General features: G+C 32.2%; 2 protein-coding genes across 5 annotated transcripts in view; both read right to left on the bottom strand.

Annotated features, from left to right (window-relative positions):
- The window catches only part of tko (30S ribosomal protein S12 technical knockout), a 49,442-nt gene extending 40,624 nt beyond the window's left edge, over nt 1–8,818 (bottom strand). The window contains exons 1-2 of the mRNA XM_089642399.1: nt 8,760–8,818; nt 8,596–8,668 (exon numbers count right to left, since the gene is read on the bottom strand). Of these exons, the coding sequence (XP_089498525.1) occupies nt 8,596–8,668 (73 nt within the window). The 5' untranslated portion in view covers nt 8,760–8,818. The remainder of the gene's footprint in view (nt 1–8,595; nt 8,669–8,759) is intronic.
- A 683-nt stretch (nt 8,819–9,501) lies between these two features.
- The window catches only part of LOC149415459 (uncharacterized), a 34,993-nt gene continuing 22,168 nt past the window's right edge, over nt 9,502–22,326 (bottom strand). Inside the window, exons 1-6 of one of the 4 annotated variants that reach the window (XM_089642652.1) lie at nt 22,115–22,250; nt 21,882–22,023; nt 17,995–18,090; nt 16,523–16,720; nt 11,944–12,100; nt 9,502–11,135 (exon numbers count right to left, since the gene is read on the bottom strand). In XM_089642652.1, the coding sequence (XP_089498778.1) occupies nt 10,894–11,135; nt 11,944–12,100; nt 16,523–16,720; nt 17,995–18,075 (678 nt within the window). In that variant the 5' untranslated portion in view covers nt 18,076–18,090; nt 21,882–22,023; nt 22,115–22,250 and the 3' untranslated portion in view covers nt 9,502–10,893. Of the gene's footprint in view, nt 11,136–11,943; nt 12,101–16,522; nt 16,721–17,994; nt 18,091–21,881; nt 22,259–22,326 lie in introns of those variants that run through there. The other 3 variants (XM_089642653.1, XM_089642651.1, XM_089642649.1) reach the window with 3 other exon arrangements.

Genomic DNA, 22,326 nt, shown 5'->3' with positions numbered 1-22,326 from the left:
TAATATGAAAAGTTTCGGGGTTTTTTTAATAGACGGTGATTGATATTGATTGTGGCCAAAATTGAGGGAAGATTGGTTATTTATAATTTTGAAATGAAAATTAATTTTATTTTTGTCGAAAACGTTCATTTAACGTTTCTAATTTGAAATATTCTGGGCGTTTCTCAAGCGCAATATCCGAAGAATCGTCGAATCTAAGCTAGTACTAACTTAGTTTAGCTTAGCTCACATCGTAACTAGTCTTTTCATACAATCATTTCCATCACGAGCGTATAGTGCTAAGCGTTGCGAGCTAACCCATCAATTACAGCTAAGCTAAGTTACGCTGCCTCCCGCACCCCCTCGCCGAGCATACGCATTATTAAAACAGTGGTGTTGTTACATAGCATGTGGAGATTGGTCGTTCGTCTACGTTCTACATCATGGAAAAATGCATAGTATAGATGGATACGCATATTAATAGCTTAGCTGACTAGCTTATCCTAGCTCATCTCGTTTCGTAGTTTCGTTCGCGGTTGATATTGCGCTTTATAGTCGGTAAGCAGTGTGGACAAACATTATAGTAGAGATTGAGCAAGGAGATACGCAGGAGGGATGCAATGGAATGAAGAAGAATGAATGTTTGGGTGACTAGCTTTTAAAGTAGTTAATTTTATATCAATGCTTTGGCTACTATCCGACAGGCGTTAAATTTCGATAACCCAGATTGTAATAAATATAATTATGTAGGTTTATGTCTTTATCATCTTGATTAGTAACCATCCAAGGAACAGGATTACATATTTGGAGGTCATACATAAAATACTCGTAAAAAAGAAAAAAAAAGTAACAAAGGTAATTTCAACTTAAACCACAATCGAATATACTCTCAGTACCACCCTGGTGTGATATAATGTTTCAGATTTGAAATGGCTAGGTGTTTAACACCTTCATTAAAAAGTGACTGAATAAAATGGCGTGCGAAAATTAAAACTAAATAAATTGAATCCAAATCTGTTCAGTTTCAAGCAATGGAAACCAGAAAACGAATGTTCTTGGATAAATGATCGACTAATTAACTAATTAACAAGCTAAGCCATTCCCGCAGTGGTAAGCAGAGAAGATGGAAGGGAACACTAATCTCGGCGCTCACTCCTTGCTCCTTTTGTTATTCCGACAATTCATGATACAACTCAAACATTTGATTCATTTCATTGTGCCATGTCTTTCTGGGCGTCCACACGGAGAAAACTTACTGATATGAAATACTGTTAATTTATTAAAAATTAGCTGACGTTTACCCGCCGTTACTCGACTTTTCTCTACTTTCAATAAATATAATATGCATATATCTCTAAATAATATAAAATAAAGTCGCTATCCGCGTCTGTCTGTTTGTGCGCTTATTTCTTCTAAACCACGCAACGGATGTTGATAAGGTTTTTACTATAGTTTAGAGAATTTCTTCCGGAAGGTGTACATATATAATATATGCATATTATATTTATAGAAAGTAGAGAAAAATCGATGTTTTATAATCAAGTCGTAAAAATATGTTTTCGGGCACTATATTCATGCTGGCTAAACCTTATGAGATACATTAAAATATTGTACTACAGAATTGTATATCTTAAAAAGGCCTACAGAATATCCTCCAAAGGATATTCCCAGCAACGCTGCGTACACTTTAGCTATTTATATATATAAACCTTCCGGAAGAAATTCTCTAAATGATCGTGAAAATCCTATCAAACTCCATTGCATAGTTTAGGAGAACTAAGCGCACAAACAGACAGACGCCGATAGGGACTTTGTTTTATACTATTTTAGAGATCTAGTCAAATTATTAGTTTTCCTGTTCAAAATGGGACTGCGGGCCTATAAGGAATGAATTAAAAGAGTTCCTAACAAAGTATCAGTCAAAAAAAAAAGTTTTATGAGGACCGCGGAAAACGTATTCATACAAAAACTGAAATTGATACTGACATACTTATATTGTAGCATTCCGTCATGATATCTATTAGGAAAAGAACACGTGTTCTCAATATATTCTGAATGACTAATATTTTATCAGGAAGTTCTCATGCTGTCAGTTTTTTAACAGGTTCATTATTCTCCATGCATGCACAATATCTTCTACCACCAACTTGCGCATCGTGTACCTACCAACGTACTCCCGACATTATCCATACACTCTACATTCCACATGTATTGTACAACGGAATAACACTCTTTTAGAATTTGTACCTACATGATTTTATCACACTAACTCCCCAAGCCTCCAGTATGCACGCTTTCCTTTTTAATTTGCCAAATCCAAAAAAAATGTTTCTATAAAGTACCTACTCAAGAAAACCGAGGATATCTACAGCCTGGCGACCGGGTATCTCATCAAAATAACAATTCAAAACACCTACAAAAAGTGATATAAAGTAATGAAAAGTGATGAAACAAAAACTAGGTTACATAAGTATTTAACCTAGTTATACATAGGTATTTAACCTAGTTTTTGTTTCATCTCTTTTAATGACTAAATATATCATTTTAAATGTGTTGAATTGTCATTTTGATGAAATATCATGGAACCCTACAGAACATGAATAAAATAGTAAAATTATTTAAAAATAATTCTCTGAATTAATTTATCTACCTCGTAGTTCTGTGACCAGTTGACCTCGCGTCCAAAAAATATCTATGTTTCTAATTATCCCTTATTTAATAAATCAATACCATTCATCAGAAACCGTAATATTTGTGAGTAGGTACTTAAATAGCTGTCTACTTGAGCGTAATTCGTGTATTTTATGTAAGTTTTTTTTAAATTTAAAATAAGGGTCATACAAATTGCCCACAGAAACTTAGGTTAACAAAGGTAGGTAGGTACCATAATTTTGATGATTCCGATTTGACAGCCCTTAGAAGGATACACGCTCATGTGAACTCTGGCGGGATAAAAATGCAGTATCCAACACGGCCACCATCATGAGATGGAAACGGAACATACAATTAAATTTATAGACGAAGTATATAGGATGTACATAAAACATTAGGAATAACAAAACAGTCAAGAATATATCTAAGAGAAAGTTAAAATTATAGGGTGGTACTACAAAAATATGATTTCATTTTTATTTTTGTATTTGTTGTTTTTTTTTTTGTTCGCATATCAGCGGGTAATTGATTAAATAATTTTATTCCTTTATATACATAGTGATTCTGTGCTGTTGTGGTTCGTACGGGTGGTACAGTTAGTCCACCAACAGAAGTATTCCTTATGCTCAGAGATGTGCTTTATTTCAAATAAATCCATTTCAAATGGAAATGCAAAATGGGTATTTTCCATTTTGCATTTTAAATGCTTTTCTAAAAACCATTTTGCATTTTAAATGCTTTTCTCAATGCATTTTCCATTTTAAATGCTTTTTTGCAACATTCTTCCTACTATCTCCACTCATCTTTTTTTCATAAGCCCCAAATATCAGTCGATCCTCAACCTCGCTATGAGAAATAATTTCCATTTGTCAAGTTGCTTCCTGGTAGGAGCCCTGACAATTGAGTGATACCATTACAAAAAATACTGATTCAAATACTGAACGTGGGGCCATGACGCTGTAATATTAAATGTTAGATAGCATTTTTTATGTTTTTACGTTGGCAATATTAGTAGCGCGCATATTTTTTGTGGTTTCATAATCTGTAGTCGTAGTGTTTTTGGATTTACCATCATGTGTTATAGTTATAACAATATGTTTGTTCTACATTAATGTCCATTATTAAAAGACAAAATTGTTTAAAAATTCTATAATTATTTTAATTGTTTGACCTGAGAAACCATTTTTAGGTATTTTGCATTTTGCATTTGAAATGCTTTTCTAAAAACAATTTTGCATTTTCAAATGGAAAAGTTTTGACCCATTTCCATTTTGCATTTCAAATGGTTTTGGGTACCCATTTTGCACATCTCTGCTTATGCTAATATTTAGCAGTGTGGTATTATTTTCATTAAAGATATTAATGAAAATAATATTTCAGAAGTAAATGCAAAACAGTCAGTTAGTGGCAGCTAATGTTATCAAGAAAGTTTGATGTTTAGCGTCGGTCCAATCAATCAATCGACCAATCATAAACATCGAAGCTTGCAAGAAATCTGTCTTTTCGTTCCATCTATACGAGGATATAATTTTGGGAGCGTGCCATATGGAAAAAAAAGTGACAGTTAAATTATTTAACAGAGGAGCCTACTTCTTATGACAACAGATGTCAGGTCGTCTCGTATTATTATCTGTTAATCTTTTTTTTCCAAAGCGAACATCGCATCTGCCGGACGGAAAGGGTGTTATTACAACATCAAGACCAATGGCTCAACTGAGAAAACAACATCTCGCCCAATTGAGAGAACTATAGTCGAAAGATTAAATATAACCGCCGGTTAGCGCTCAGTATTTTGTTTCGCGAAACGAGGGTTTGGTGGTTAGAAACACTGTTACATAGGGGTTCATAATTTTTAAGCGAGATCACAGTTTAGATTATTTTTATGATGGTTTTGGTACTTGAAGTTATTAGCAGGTGGAATAAGCGATATTGATTTAGGATGGTGATAATATTTCCTGGAAAAAAGAATGGATGGAGTTTTATGAAATAATATAAGTATATATTTTGTGTCACGTGTCGAGATGACACGTGTCGGTAGGTTCTTTAATATTTTATTTTAGAATTTGAATAAATACAATAAGTAGGTAGGTACTTATATTAGATGTATTCGGAAATTTAAAAATAATATTCTCGAGAACATGGTATAACATGGTAACATGGGAACCTATCTACTAGTGCTCACGTGAAATACGTTATATATCGGTATAAAATCTGAACTCGGGGTCTTAAACATAGCTAAAGCAATTTCAAGCAAACATTTCAATATTTATGAACAGCGGTCTTTCACAAGGACGGTGCTGAAGGCACTTTCTTCTTCCCTGGACTGCAGTAAAAAAAATACAGTACGTAAATAGGTATTGCGCATATATTACTTCGAAAACAAACGAAAGGACGAAAGAGTAGGTAGTAGGTATGTATCATAAGATGTATCTAGAAAAAATATGATTATAAACCTACCTGTATAAAAATAATAATATCCAATCCATATTTGTTAGGATTCACAACCGAAATTTAAAATGGTTTGCAAAGTATTGTATCTTATTCTAAAATAATAAAAAAAAAATTGTAGTATTTCTTCAAAAAATTTTTAATTTTAAAATATTTAGTCTGCCGCTGTTCTCTGAGTAATGGAAGTCCAAATTCCAAAATAATTGAGTTCCATTGTTAATTTTATTGATAACTTATAAATATGGGGTTAATATACATACCTGACTTACTTTAATCAGTGATTCCTGACCCTTACCTTGTATGGAGTTAAAATTTTTAATGAAATTTTGGTCTCCGGTGAAATTAATTTTTATTTTTTTAATTCATGTAAAACAAAAACAAATCAATTGATATTAGAGAGTTAGGGTCGTAGTGTGGGGTTGTGCGGTTATTCAATTGAATGACAAGTGATAAGTTAAAGATTATATATTTTTATTAGAAAAAGAAAAAATGAAACAAAAAAAGAGACAAATGTTTAATTAACATTTTTTAAAACTTCAAATAAGGTCAGGAATCACTGGTTAAAGTAAGACAGGTATGAATCTTAACACCTTGTATACGTAAAGTGACTAAATAGGAACCCGCCCTTAAAGAAGCGTTCAATTGGATTAAGAAAGTTGCAAAGCAGATACCAAGGCAAGATAAAATGTATGTCCGCTTGTAATGTCAACTGCATTGTCTCCTCTCACAGTTTACAGTTAATAAATTAATAGGTATGTTTTGAAGAAGTAACTGTTATTGTTTACTACAAAACCCTTGTTAAGCTGTAAAACGACATGAGCCAAAATTTTTGGCTCATGTTTTTTAAAGAGTTTACATATATGTACTGAGTTCATATTGGCAATTGGCAATTGTGTCAGGGTCCCGTGGGAGTAGTTCCACTGGATACGAGACATAGTGAATCATTCCCTACCAGAGAGTGTGTAAGGAGGTTATGTGTGACTTACAATATAATCACTTTGGACGTAGCCCAAAGAAGAACACAAGAAATGGTATGTGGGATTGTTTCGTGCTCTAAAAGTCTGAAAGTCTAAGAGATTTAGAACATGTGCTAAACGGAATAGAATCAGGGGCTGTTGGTGGTCATTCTCAATGGAGGTTCAATCAAAGTTTAGAGAGGAAAAATAAATTTATTTAAACCTCTATTCACATAAATATCTACCTATTCAATAATTAATGAATAAAACATTTTGAAAAATGTGGGAAAAGTTACAACACCTTATATTATTTGTTACTAAACAATTGTTTCGTGCAACCAATAATAATTTGTTATTTTATATTACATTTCGCTTTCATCCGAGGCGCTATTCGAAAGTGACATCTGGCGAATTTTATGAAAGCTTATTTACCACGTGAACTATGTATTGTAATAGCTAGCGGAAGGTGAAAATATATATATATATTTTGGCTCTGGAGATAGTGTGTAGGAACATTGGCAAACTGAATCTGAAAGAATAGATGTAGAAACATTGGCGAATATCATAACAAAACTCTAAAATAACATACAAAATGAATCAGTGATGTGAATTTCACACAAACCATTGATTGGCACTGTCGACACCGTGAAATCAATTGTTATATCAACAAGATTAATGAAATTAATAGAAATTATTTAATTATAGAAGACAATGAAGTGATTCTTAACGAAAATTTGATACAGAAAAATCTAAAAAAAGATACGGTAACATCTAGGACTTGAACCCAAGACTCTTGCCTTACCGGGGCACCGCTCTACCAACTAGAGAAGGGTACTATTTCAAAGCAATTGATGAAGAACTTTCGGAGATTTAAAATTTTGAACAAACAAACATTAACATTTTTATTTATATAGATTATAGAAAAGAAGATAGATAGATGGTAATAAATTAAAGTCTTATTTTGTAATTATATTTAAGAATTTTTTCCTCCAAAGATAAAAAAAACTCTTATAAAATAATATTTTACTTGTATAATAGGACCATTTTATACAACTATTAGTCTTTGTTTGTTACTTTTGACACTTCACTATTACTAAATGTTTAGCAGCCTTTTTATATTACTAAAATAATATAGTTAAACATTTATTACACAAAATATATGCCTCTCAAAAATTACACAAAATGTAATCATAATTCTCGCGGACGTACATCATAGCCATATCGAGAGTATGTCTCACGTTAGTTCTGACCGACGATTAAATTTACTGAGACATACGCTATTTGTTGTAATAAAAAGAGACTGCAATATTTAAAATCGTTTGTGTCCTGTTTACGTAGATTATCTTTCTAGGGTTAACCTAGTTTTTGTTTCATCACTTTTCACGACTTTATACCACTTTTTAAAGGTGTGTCGAATGGTCATTTTTATGAGTTGTCCGGTAAACAAAAAATACATTTGTATATTTTTAAATTACGTTAGCCCGATCTGACAAAGTGTTGTTGGTCATGAATGACCTCCACGGTAAGCGTGGCAGGTCAACAGAACAGAACTCTTGCCAAGATAAATACAAATTTTAATCCAGCAATCCAACTGTATTATAAAATAGTAAAAAAATAAATCATTCAACCAGTGGTTTTTTTTTAGTGCTGAAAGATCCAGACATACAGCAGGTATTGCTTACATCAATACTAAACGACTACTCAGATTTGATAATGAATTAGATTATTTGTATCTTTATTGTAATATTAGTTTCATCGTTGTCCTGACGAAATGAAAGGTTCATTTCAAAACGTTCAAAGGGGAAAAGATTAAAAATTATCTAAATAATAGATTGGAAGTAGCAGCTACGGCATGTGTGATGATGCAAGTATAATTTACTGGCATGAGATGGGAGAAACTGCGACAAATAGCCAATTCATCATCAGAGAGCTAAATCCTCCCCCAAACAAACCTATACTGAAACAAAAGCTAAAATATCTTTGTAGTTAGTTAATAGAAGAGAATTCAAAATCGGAATGAAAAAAAAGAAATTGGGATGAGCAATAAAGTTATTGATATAATATAATTACCTTTCTTTCCACAAAAATATAAATCTCCATATTTATTGGAACTCGGAAAGAGTAGTCGTCGCTTTCTAGAGATGTCAAAACTGGCCGATACATTTAATAAACTGACCCAAAATCATCCAAAACTTGTGAAATTAGCTTTCAACTTTTGTTCATAAATGTAGAATTGACGTTGAAGAATTAGGACCGAAAAAACACTTATTTTATAGCATATTTTAATAAATAAAACCAATATATGGATAATTTATATCTTATATGAGTATACATTCAGTAATTTCACATAAAAAATGGTAAATTGAAAGTTTAAACCTCAAAATAATGATTCAAATAAGATTTCTAAAATCTGTTTCTTAGGTGGTAAAAAATTAGATACTGATTCTCTAAACTTCAATATAACCCAACCTTTAGTGCATTTAATCATATCTGACATTTCGAATTGGTCTGAAAAAAGAGTTTCATTGAAAAATAATAAAAACTGTATAAATAAACTTACCGAATGTACTGGGAATTAGCAAATTCGTTGCCGTTGATGAAAATAGCGATAAACCTTGCCGTAGAAAATTCATCTAGAATAATAAAAAATCAAATAAGTACTAAGACCACAATTTGAGTAAATATTCCATTCAATATTGACTTTAAAATAGGTTTTAGACCTACCTTGTATTTGCACGACCGTCAGTTTTTAGGTTAGAAACATCTGACAGCTAAAGCGGTAGGTCGGTATAGTAGGGAAGACCAATGGTTACGCTTATCAAATATTTAGTAGATGGTACGATTATTTACCGCTAGGTGGCTGACTTCCAATGTTACGAAAAAATGATGTTTTTTATTTATTACTGACCATTTTTTGATTTATTCTTCGTATGGCATTTTATGATATATTAGCAATAATTTTATATTTGATAATCTTTTTAATTTCTTCATAAAAATATGAATTTATATTTCAGCACTTCCCTACTTTTCTACTTTCTCTTTTGTAGAACTTGACTGAAAATTTCAATCTCTCACAATATTTATTTTGTGGGGCATATTATGGTACGTATACATTTGCGAACTGAAACGCGAACCGAGCCACGAATTACGGGAAAGGAACAAAGCAACTGCAAGCGGCGTTTCGCGCCATTTGCGGTTGCTTCGCTCCTTTCCCATAAGTTGAGGTTCAGCTCGGCAGTTCGGTTCGCCTATGTATACGTCGCATTATAGAATCAACGATGTAGAAGTCAGTAGTTCTCTGGTGTTTAAAAAAACTGAAATATTTCGTTGCCTCAAAATACTTTTTAGCGTCGATTTTGCGAAAAATCTCCCCAAGGCCGCTGTGAAAATATTACTTTTTGCTTATTTAAAGTAAATTATTATCTCTTGACGATTATTATTGAAAAAAAAGACATTTATGTTGACTTTAATTTAAGTTTATTTTTATACTGAAATTAAAACAAAGTTAGGTAAATAGGTATATTTAAAATTTAAATAAAATATAATTAAATTAACTTATTAGGGGTGTATTTCACAATCTTCTCGATGATCTATCAAAAGCACTATCCATAGAAAAACGTTTTTCGAATTACGATTTAGGTTTATTTATTTAAAAAGGCCATATTACTATTCGGGACTCGAACTTATGAATAGTGGTTATATTTATTATTTTATCGGATAAGTTAGCCGAGATTTCTACCTCTTACGAGTATTTTGAAAAGTTATCGAGAGGATGGTGAAATACCCCTCAAATATACAGTACATTGGTCCTAATTTGAAATAAATAATCGTTTTGTAAAATAATCGTTACGAGAAATAACAATATCAAAAATATTATTAATAAAAAAATAAGAAACAGAACAATTTGATGTAAAATAATAACAGGATTATTGAATCTCCGTATAAAATATAATAGCAATTATTACATAATTTGTTTTATATATTATATTATATTTTTTACAGGTGCTTACAGCTTGGCTATTGTATTTTTATACGAATGACGCACAATAGTTCCAACCATGTTGTGAGGCTTAAGGGAGTGTGAAAGGGAAGGAGATGGGAAAGAGAAAGGTTGGGAGGTATCCAGGTATTCAGATCTAGTCACTAAAGACGTTAACGCCATATCAAGCAACTTTCCGAACATGAATGTTGTTATTTCTCCGGGGCGATACTGAGAGTAGATATCTGAGTTAGATATCTACCACTAGGTAGAATCTACAGAGATCTTCGCACTATTCCCCTCATATTTATTAGATTCTTGCGCGCAGGTTCAGCTTTGTTATAGTTAAACTCGGCTTATGGCCTATTTATTTATTACTACACCGCAGTTTGATGACGAATTTATCACTATTCTGACATTATTTTTAAAGGATTTTCTAATAAACATGTTTTAAATTTAACACAACTGATAAACAGCTATTTATATGGGGTAACGGGTTGAATATCAATTGTGTAAAACTTAAAACAAAATTAGAAAGGTGTAATATAATATTTGTCGTAACTTGATTGGATCTATTGGAAGGCGATATGCGGTGCGCGTAGAACAAATTTGGTAGTTTTAGTTAGAGCGTTGGGAGAGTTGGAGGTCAGTTGGAGGTAAAAAAGCGAAACCTATTTTTTTGCTTCATGTCTCATCTAAATATAATACATCAATGTTTATATGGTCCATACAACTTTTAGATAATTTATTATAAAGGTGTGTAACAATAAATTTATGGAGTGGAAAGGTCGGTAATAATTGTTACAGAACAAATTGAAAATTGACATTTTACATTATTATTAGTTACATTAGCGGGTAAATAAACCTACGCATAATAATTTACATTTCCGGTAGCTCTTCGTGTTCAACCAGAGGTATTTGATCAGACCCTTTATTAGCAGCATTATATTTCTGTGTAACTGGGTCAATTACGATATTATTTGGACTTTCGCGACCCTCGTTCCTTGAATATTGAATTTCTGTGGATTGGATTTCCGTGTCTTGTGGAATTGGAACAATTCTTCTTCTCGACATTTCTTTTCGACACGAAGAAACAACAATGATGAAATAAACATCAATCGCTGAAAAAAAAAACATTAGAAGAGGTTAACACACCATTTTCGTCTTAAAATTGTATTGAACTTTAAGACGTTTTTGTCAACAATCTTTTTATAGTAAAATGGACATAAGATACCTGAAAGTGTGAAAAGTAAACGAAAATGGTTGGTTTAATATAAAAGTTATTCAGTTTCTCCTTCTTAAAAAATCCGTGTCGTACAGCCCATACCTTAACCCGTCTCATAACGCTGCACAACCGGGTATTAAAAATCAACCCACTTATAGACACTATTCTTTATACACGGTGTCCGGAAACTCAAAGTACATGCGGGAAACTGATGAATCTAAACTAGTCCCAGCGAGTGCTTGTACGTACGTCATCGACTATCGTTGCCTTGTATGATAACGAAAAAGGCAGAAGACACTAGGACGATGATGTCACGTACGATATCTTGCGGGACTAGTATACATCACAAAGCTACGACGCGTTTTATAAGACATTAAACACCTGATATTAACCCCCCAGCGTTCGATAAAAAAAAAAGAATTCCTAATTCAGACTCGATTTACTCGAATTTCGAGCCAGTGAAAAGAAAGTGAATTTTTAGACCTTAGCTATTATAATATATACCTCACACAAAAAAACATCCGGCCTTCAATAGGTTGCAGATAAATGAAAATTATATTATATTTATGTTCGGGAAGTTAGTTAGTGTCTTGGTTCAAAATCGAATATATTTGGTGAATATGATACATTGTACAGAGCTTACCAACTTTCTTTATTTCTGAAAGTAAATAAGATATTAAAATAATAATTAAAATATGATGTACCTATGGAAATAATTTCTATAATCCCGTTGAGTAAAGCTTCTACTGAGCTCATCTCATAGCTCCACAAGAAAGGTGATGTTATTATTAAGAATATAAAACATAATATGACAAACACCGTTTCGTATTTCACCCAAAAATCTAGAAGCACGGTCTTTTTCTGAAACAAAAAAGTACACATTAGAAATTTCATTTTGCATTAGAACGGTTTCAAATTATATTAGAACAGTTTTGGTCTATTTCACAGGTTCTCAAACTTATTTCGACCACCGCCCACTTTAAGATTTAAAAAAATCTAGTGCCCCCAATATTTTACATTTCCATGGGATGGGTATCTTAAAAAAGTTATTGCAAATATAATAAATAAACATGCATTATTATATGAAAGATAAGGTATGTACCATATTCTATTTCTGAGAGCAAAGAATGTTTCAATGAGAAGAAATAAAACTCATAATTTATCATATTTAGAAGTATTTTAGGCACGAGCTGAAGGTGGATAGTCCGATGCAGTTTTCTGTACAAATTTTAAGGAAAAAATTCCATTATAAGTGTTTTACTTGATTTAAAAACTATATAACAACGTGGCGAATTCCCAGCATTGTTATTAAAAATGTTTTGTTATAAGGAAGGAAAACAAAATATTATTATTTAATTTAGCTAGATTCCGTTGGATTTTAAAGATATAATTTATCTGCCGTCGCTCCTCTAGATTTCCTTAACGCTCCCTAATTTTATTTGAGCCTTCTACTGCCCCCTGAAAGACTCCAGCGCCCACAAGGGGGCGTTACCGCCCACTTTGAGAAAGACTGCTCTATTTCTTCTGAAATGCGCTTCAATCCAAATGCCCTAAATTTACACTGATGTAAATATTTGAATGTATTTATTTTAAAATTATAAGTAATATTTTATTTAATATTTTTTTCATTTAATGTATCTACAAAGTTTGGGATTGACTACATTAATTTGTAATATTATTATTATACATATTTCACTGCATTATTTTTGTCTGCAGGTACTTATTTGTCTATTCCAATATTTATTATTGAAGTGAAACTTCTTTAGGCGCGTAATGAATTTTCGGGGACGGAGTAAAACCGAGTCACGATCGAAACGAAAATGCGGGTACCCCCACCACCGATTAAAGTTCATTTGATCTAGTCAAAGTTTTAAAGTAACATATAAATGCTTCTTAGCTCATCCCGACAACTGGCGTTGGTGGTGTAATGGTCAGCATAGTTGCCTTCCAAGCAGTTGATCCGAGTTCGATTCTCGGCCATCGCACATTATTTTTTTGTTTTTAACGCCTTTTTCATTCAATATCTTATTTTTTAGTAGGTCAGAACATTTTTTAAAAGAAAATAATATTGCAAAATAATAAAAACACTTATCTCACTGTGATAAAACATTACTCCGCTAGAGCGCGCTTTGCGTTATTGTGTTGGATTAAAATTATTATTTAATCCGTATATTATGATAATTGTATTACATTTATTTAATTAATTTATTTATTTTGATAATATGTAATAATTTTCAAAGTTTTGAAGTAACATATAAATGCTTCTTAGCTCATCCCGACAACTGGCGTTGGTGGTGTAATGGTCAGCATAGTTGCCTTCCAAGCAGTTGATCCGAGTCCGATTCTCGGCCATCGCACATTATTTTTTTGTTTTTAACGCCTTTTTCATTCAATATCTTATTTTTTAGTAGGTCAGAACATTTTTTAAAAGAAAATAATATTGCAAAATAATAAAAACACTTATCTCACTGTGATAAAACATTACTCCGCTAGAGCGCGCTTTGCGTTATTGTGTTGGATTAAAATTATTATCTAATCCGTATATTATGATAATTGTATTACATTTATTTAATTAATTTATTTATTTTGATAATATGTAATAATTTACAGAAAAAAAAATTAAAACTATCTCCCTCTGATAAAATATCCGTTCGCTAGAGCGCACTACGCGATCTTGTGTGGGATTCTATTTCTGTACATTGTACATTATTTTTAAAAATATATTATAGTCAGGATCGACACGAAAATGCGGGTACCCCCACCACCGCTCACCGTTCACTGTCCCTCTCTCACCATATGCGCTTGTTGAGGTGGGGGAGCCGCTCACGAACGTTCTCTCTCTTCTCTTCTTTCCTCTCTCTCAGACACCAGCGAACTGCGCCACGCCAAGCATCAGCTGCTTGGTTAGTATACTGCGTCGTGAGTGTAATACGAGTGAAATACGTAATTGATTGTGGTTCATACGGTTTAACAAAAGAAGTTTCACTTCTGTCTTGCGTAGGCTTGACACACCCACTTTTTTTAATTATACGCTTATCCTGATGAAGAAAATGTATGAAAGTTCCCGAAACGGGGACTAATTTTCATCTATTTTTTATTAAATTAAATTATATTTGGTTTTACGGCCAGCTGGGCTATACATTGATTATAATAACATTATGCACCTAGTGAGCCATCGAAAATTATAAAAATAGATGATGAAATAAAGTTAAACTTATAAACTAAATATGAAACAATTAGCAAACATGTAACAATAACATAAAATAAAATAGAATCTAGAACAATACATATGAGAAAAATTACTAAAACTACATTACCAACGCTACTTTAATTTGTAGGATTCAACAAATTGCTGGTATAAATTATGTTCAATTCTATAAATGGAGTCAGTAAATATATCAACAGTACCCCTAAACTTGTTGCACAGATCATGGATCCTATTGGTTAGTGAATGTATCTGATATTGTGTATGTATTGCAGTTTGTCTTGTGTTCCCAGTCGTTACTTGAAATTTAATCGTGGCGATGATGCCAGGGCTTTCAATTAAGTTGATAATGACTTTGTGTAATACATCCAGGTCTGACATAATTCTCCTGTCAGATGGCGTTATTAGCTGCAATTGATTCATCACGCTGACAAATACAGCGAGTCCTGGGGTAAAGCGCACTATCATCGGGAGGTTAAAGGGGTAAAAAAGATGAATAACTTTTATATGAAATTCCAACTTTTTTCCCTTACAAAAAGACATACATACCAAAAATCCTTAGGGAGTATTTCACTATGTCGGGCTAAATATCTGACTAGCTATCCGCTGGCTGGCTTTAAAGATCAGAATAACTTCGTTATTCAACGGCGACCGTTTCACCATTGTTTCCGAGCTTCCGGATAGATAACACTCGAAATAGTCTGGCAACATCGCAAAATGTTTGCAGTTACTCCATCTACTGCCACGGCTGTCATGCGTCACAGTCCGCACACCGCAAAGTGTGCATTTTTTTGGTTATGTTATGTTGATTATTAGGTCATTTTAGATAGATTCGTGTCGAATTAATACATTGTTTCTTATTTTGAACACAATCAAATAATTCAGGATGGATCATACAAGCATTCAAATACATTCAACAAAATTCGACTCACTTCTCCGCTGTCAAACTCGGAATGTTTAGACGCCATCTTTGATTCGAGGAATAGCGCCTAACGTGAGGTTCGAGCACTGATTAGTCAAATCGAACTTTAACCCGAGCGTTAGCGTTATTCAGATATAGTGAAAACGAAAAAATGACTAATCCGCGGATTAGTGCTTAGTCAGAACATAATCAGAGATAGTGAAATGCTCCCTTAGTGTGAGGACAAACTTACCCGATAAATTCGCTTTGAGCTTGCCAAGAAGGAGGTGGCAACGTTGTGATCGGCCCGTATCCATTGAAACCGCAAGTAAACAATAATATTAGGCAGAGTGTTCGAAGCTTACAATTACGCTGCGATTCGTGTGTTACTAAGCAAATTCAAAAGAGAACTATACTAAAATTAACAAAATGTAGTAACACTTTGAAGGATAAAATTATATAACTATTAATCACTTACTAGTGCCACTGCTTTTGACTAATTTAAAGATTTTTCAAAATGTCTACTTTCCATGTGTATTTACATCATGTAGCCCGTAAACCTAATGAATGTTTACCAATTCTTCGTGGGTGAAGTCAGACATTGTAACAGTAATTAACATCACACAATGTCAAAAAAAAGTATTCGGTGAAAACACTGAATAAAGACGTTTTTTCAAGTAAATCTTAATAAATGCACACTAAGTAAAAGACACCCTACAATAACAACTTTTGATTGAAACAATCAAATCGCTTGGGCGCGGGAAGGTAGATTTAGCAACATCGCATTAATAATGCCCGACCCACACGGACGCGGCGGACCAATTTGACGTTTTTACCTGAAAAGTACCCCTAAAAGTTGAAATTTAGGAAAAAGTCATTTGTGTTTTTTTACTTGTACTATAACGTAGAATCCCCTCCCGAAGTTAGTGCACTTTACTCCCGGACACACAGTATTCAGTTGGAATTTTGAGCTTAAAATTATCGTGTCATATCAGAAGGTGACTTGTGGTTGCATCACGGCTTTTAAGATCTCTGTGAACGAAGAGCCTTATTGTATCGAATTGTGTTTCATGTGACATTACGAGACACAATCTTAGGTCTTTAGGGAATTTATAATAAGTAGGGGAATATTCCCTGGAGCACAGCACTACTTATGAAGATGACGTGATGAACCTACCCGTTGGATGCCAATCAATAGTAGTATAGCGAGCAAGAATCCCAGGACAACAGCAATCAACTCTAGGAAGGCCTCCACCGAGTAAATCAACACCAGAGTTCGGTGAAGTTGGTGATAATTTTCTTCTTCGTCTTCAGGAGAATATTCAACATATACCGCCATGGATAAGTCAAATAAAAACGTCAATGGTATGAATATCTGCAAAGAAAACAAACTAATAAGGAATAATTCACATAAATTTACGACTATTTAAAATATCTCCGGTGCTCTATACTTTTTACACATGGCGACCGTTGACAATTTTGTCATTTTTAAGGTGGATAAAAAAGAATAACTTAAATTTAAATCATTTTGTTCACAATAAATATGGACTCATGGACATAAGTAAAACAATACTAATTATTGGTGAAAAGCAAGTAGCTATCAACGCACACAAACATAATGTATATTATTATATCCTCGTATGAACGATTGTTACCAATTTTTCTAGAAAATATTTTTTTTCTGTTTCGTTCTATAAATACATAATATATTCCTGAGGAACGTCTAAAATATGAATTCTGCGTTAAGTATTTAACAGAGATATTGTAATAATAATAGACATGTCAAATTAGTATAAAGCACTGGCAAGGAATGGTTTTTAGAAAAGAAAGGATTAAATATTGATTTTGACGATATCTATATTCAGGAGAATGGAAACCCTTTCCAATTAGGGAGGTGGGTATGGATACCACAGCCCCGGGAACCATTAATTGGATAACCAACACCTACGTTATAGGTCACCTCAAGTGGTTCGCTAAGTTTGGTGAGGGGTGTCAGGGTCATGGGGTGGAGATTGTCCAGGTTGTCGGAGAGACTGGTTTAGGGAGATCTTTTTATCTCTTCAGCTTCTCTCGACCCATCGTCTTGCACTGCAGTAGGAGGGATGAATTCAAACGTCAGTTACTCCTGGACACACAGACCCCCAGATTCCTACCCACCCATCATACTTTTTTCTTTCCCGGAAATATATTATAAAGGTATCTACAATGGCATTTAGAGCTAAAGAACGGGAAGTTTTTACGATTTGTTCCAGTGATCAGCTCGGCTGTGGAATGATTTTAGTGGCATTTTTAAATAATCAATCGCTAAATTTGGAAAAAAAAAGAAATTTTCAATGGCATCCAATTTATTTTTCTTTAGCCGTCAGAAATATTAAACCAATTCATAGTATGATTACGTAATTGTACGTATTTGTTTCAATTGTGTTGTTATTTGTTAAAAAATCATTTTAAACTTCTTAGCTCATTTACAGTATTTAATATTTTAATGAATTAAAAATAAAATCAATAAAAAGATCTCCCTTAAGCTCGATAGCATAACTCAATTGTGTGTGTTATTCTGATGTATAAATAATCTGTACTAATTTGTTTTCGAAGCTGTTAACACAAATCTTATAAATTCGATAGACAAAATAAAAAGTCTGTACGTACCATTTGCAACCATGCTATAATTTTACATCCAGTTTCAAGGGTGCAACAGCAGCAAAACTGCTGTACTTCGGGATATTTCATCTTAAACAGCGGCTTCTGCGGGTAAAGCAAAATTATTTTTACTACTCATAATCAATCACACTAGACGTAAACGTAACTTACGTTAATATATGGCGTAAATGTAATTATTTTATGAAAACACACTTTTTGCAAGTTATGTAGTACATTCATCACTTTTCAACATTTGTAGTACATTCATCACCCTTCAGTACTTTTATCACTTTTATTCAGTTTGCAATGTTTTCTATGTATTTCAAATGCGCAATGTACATGTTATTTTTTAATTTTACCGTAAAAACATATACTGTTTTAGAATCTAGACAAAATTATCTTTCCGGTGCGTGCATTTAAAATAAATATTACTATTTTTAAATAATAAAATTTTAATATAAAACGTAAAAAACGTTGTCAAAAATGCTAACCACATTTTTACTTAATGTTTTACGCCAATCATAGAAAATTTGAGAGAACTCGATATTTAGAAAAAAAGTTTTTTTTTGGGAATTTGTAAGAAAACTGTACCTTCACTTTTACCTCGTTCATATAATAAAAAAAAACTTTTAAATTTAAACCGATAGCGGTGCGAAATATGAATAATTAATTTCGGCCATTTTTAGGAATTTATTAATGGATTCCAGTATAAATATTTGAGACAAACTGGAAAAAAAAATTTCACTTTCTAACGTCAAAAAAATAAGTATTTCCGCATGATAGAAAAAAATACTTTTTATAAAATATGGACGTCCGGTCATATATGACCCTAAAACACTGGAGGGGTTAACAATGTGTTTGCGTACATGCGCAAAACGAAAATGAGTAAATAAGTTTGTGCCTATTTAAAATCAATTCTTTCAAGAAAGGCGTACAGATTCAATATTGTATTTGTATAGCCTTCTTGAAAGAATTTTAAGTAATTTTTGGCCTCAAAGAGTAATTCATTATTAATAAAGCAAATAACTAACGTACAAACAAGTGATTCATAAATAGAAAATCATTTATAGTGTAACATGAATAAATAAATATAAGCGAAAATAAAAATAATATTGAATCCAAGACCAAGCAAAAAAGGGTCTTGTGCCATTGTTGCTGTATTTGTAGCGGGAATAAGTATTGAAACCTTGCAGAAAAAAATAAACGGGTTTTAGAAGATTCTCAACTATCAGAAAACGAAAATTTCTCTTTAAAAAAATATCTTTATGGCCATGGGAAAAAATCAAAAGTTAGTATTAATTTGATTGTGGCCTAAGAGAAAGTAACAATATTAGTAAACAAACAAATAATATCATTACAGGCTTAGTTCCAGTGAGGTTAAAAACTAAAATTTAAAAAATAAATTTACCATGTTAAGTTTACCACAGTAAACTGATAACGTCACATCACTAACAATTTTTCCTAGTAGGTACTGACGCCTCATAACCCCGATAACCTAACCTAACCTAACCTCACCTAAACTAACCTAACAATATAAGTAAACAAACAAAAAATTGTAGTCCTCATATCCAGAGACGGAATGGTAATTTTATAATAATAACCAGTGGCGGAATATGTAATTTTATAATAATAACTAGTGGCGGAATATGTAAGTATTATAATCATAACCAGTGGCGGAATATGTAGTTTTGTAATCATAATCAGTAACGGAATATGTAATTATATAATAATAACCAGTGGCGGAGTATGTAAGTTCTATAATCATAACCAGTAACGGAATTTGTAATTATATAATAATAACCAGTGACGGAGTATGTAAGTTCTATAATCATAACCAGAGGCGGAATATGTAATTTTGTAATCATAACCAGTGCCGGAATATGTAATTTTATAATCATAACCAGTGGCGGAATATGTAATTTTATAATGATAACCAGTTGCGGAATATGTAATTTTATAATGATAACCAGTGGCGGAATATGTAATTTTATAATGATAACCAGTTGCGGAATATGTAATTTTATAATCATAACCAGTGGCGGAATATGTAATTTTATAATCATATCATAACCAGTGGCGGAATATGTAATTTTATAATGATAACCAGTTGCGGAATATGTAATTTTATAATCATAACCAGTTGCGGAATATGTAATTTTATATTCATAACCAGTGGTAGGATATGTAATTATATTTCAGAAAAAAAGTTAGTTTTACTATATTCAAAAAAAGAATATAAGTTATTCGCGTTAATATAAATTCATTCTTCAGCAAAACGTTAAGTTTGATCTGGACGGATAATTTTTTTTTTCAATATCTAGGTATCTATAAAAAAGACTCGTTTATATTTATTAACTTATGAAGAAACTTGAAGAAAAACAGTAAAGATCCTATGTAAAAATAATTCTTGTTTATTTCCGAAGGCAAGCTGTGCAAAGAAATTCATAATTTTATAGATAATGTATGAAATTAGAAACCAACAAAAAAATAATGACCAAATCACTCTTAGAAATTTATAAAAATTCTGAGAATAACACTGTCTCCTACAACGAAGTTTCATGTGTCTTACAAATTTATCATATTAAATTTAGAGCATGCTGAGAAAATATTGTTTTTTGGAAAATAACGAATAGTACCTAAAACATAAGCAGTCGAATTGTTGATATTTGTGGCCGGTCGACAGTGTGTGACATTACGGTACTTGCGGGGCGGTACTCTAGCACTGCCATTCGTATTACGAACTGTATTGAATCGTGTATCATGTGACGTCACGAGATACCACTGTAGAGATATATAAAAACTACTTATACTGTCGTTATCAACTCTAAATATAATACATTTTTGTTTAAATAAAAAAAGATGATTACCCTTTTCTTGAGATATATGTTAAAAGGGGATAAATTTCGATAAATACTAAATACATAAAACACGAAAAATCTTATAGCTTATTAAAATCTAGCAAAAGTTCCACAAAATTATAATCCCACCCTCCACGCGTATTTTGACAAGCTGTGACTGAATAATTTGGTAGGTTTTTTCTTATTTGAATAAAAAAAATAAATGCCGCTTGGTACCTATTTGGGCTCATGCTGTTCCACCAGTGAAAACAGCAGACGTACCTACTATTTTATCTTTCAGTTCTCATTCAGATTATTCTGATGTGTTCTTATGTAATTTTGAGGTTATATAATGTGTTTTGTAAAATTTCTTCCACTTTACATAAAATTGTACTTCTTTTATTTATTTTTTTATGTTAGTTTTATGAAATTTCAACATCATAATACGCACCACAATAAAGGCATTTGAAATTAGTAGTGAAATATGTGATTGTAATTTTTTATGAACAATTGAAAATAAATCTTTTTTCAGATCCTTTTCAAGTAAGAAACTTATATTTTATTTTAATTGGTACATAGCAACAGTAGTATTTGAAAAATAATATATTTTGTATGTGGAACAAACAATCTGACTTGTTTTTTTTTAATGTCGGTTCTGTCTTGTTTATGAAGGTTGAATGCATATTTCAATGCTTCATAATATATTTGGTATCACGATAACAACGACGTTGTCAGCTTATAATAATTGCGTTGACCTTAACTTAGAACACCTAGTACAAATTTCAATAGAGCCACAAGTGTATCTATATTAACAGATTTTGTGCTTTATAGTCAAAATGCGTCACACAATATTAACATGCATGATATTTTTAATCTTCCTAAGGCAAGAACTGAAAGCTATGACACAATGCTGCAAATTTCATTGTGATTCATTATTTATTATCAACGTGGAATGATATTGCGTACTTCAAAAATAAGTAAATAAAAAAAAACATTGTTCAACATCAAAATGAAAATCAAATTAAAATGTTTATAGAAACTTTGACAATTCCTACTTACTTCATAAAATATCTTAATAATGCAAGCAAATAATAAAGTGTTGCGTTATATATCACGGAAACTGGCACCACAATAACATTAATCACTTGGTTAATAACGGCGTATTGCAAAATTCAGTTAATTAGACGTCAACAATGAAGACCTTGAAACAAAACACAGGATTATTATACGGGTTGAAATGTTTGGGGATTAAACTTGTTGTAATTCAAATATCAACACGACACATTGAATACACCAAACACAGTAGTCCTTATGAATAACTTCGCGAAAGCACTGGAGATACCATGTCTATTTCTAACCACACTGATAAATTAATACGTTTTGTTCTCATTGTGGCGTGTACTTGGCAAGAAATTTCATCAACGAATACGCATCGTGGCGTCGTTTAGCTTCAAATGCATTACTACATTGTAATAGGTATGTTTGTTGGCACTTGCTCTATGCG

Source organism: Hesperophylax consimilis, chromosome 18, assembly GCF_061612785.1.
Source record: "Hesperophylax consimilis isolate HC1 chromosome 18, BYU_Hcon_1.0, whole genome shotgun sequence".
NCBI classification, from domain to species: domain Eukaryota; kingdom Metazoa; phylum Arthropoda; class Insecta; order Trichoptera; family Limnephilidae; genus Hesperophylax; species Hesperophylax consimilis.
Note: the sequence above shows the minus strand (reverse complement) of the source record. Positions and strands in the feature narration are given on the sequence as shown.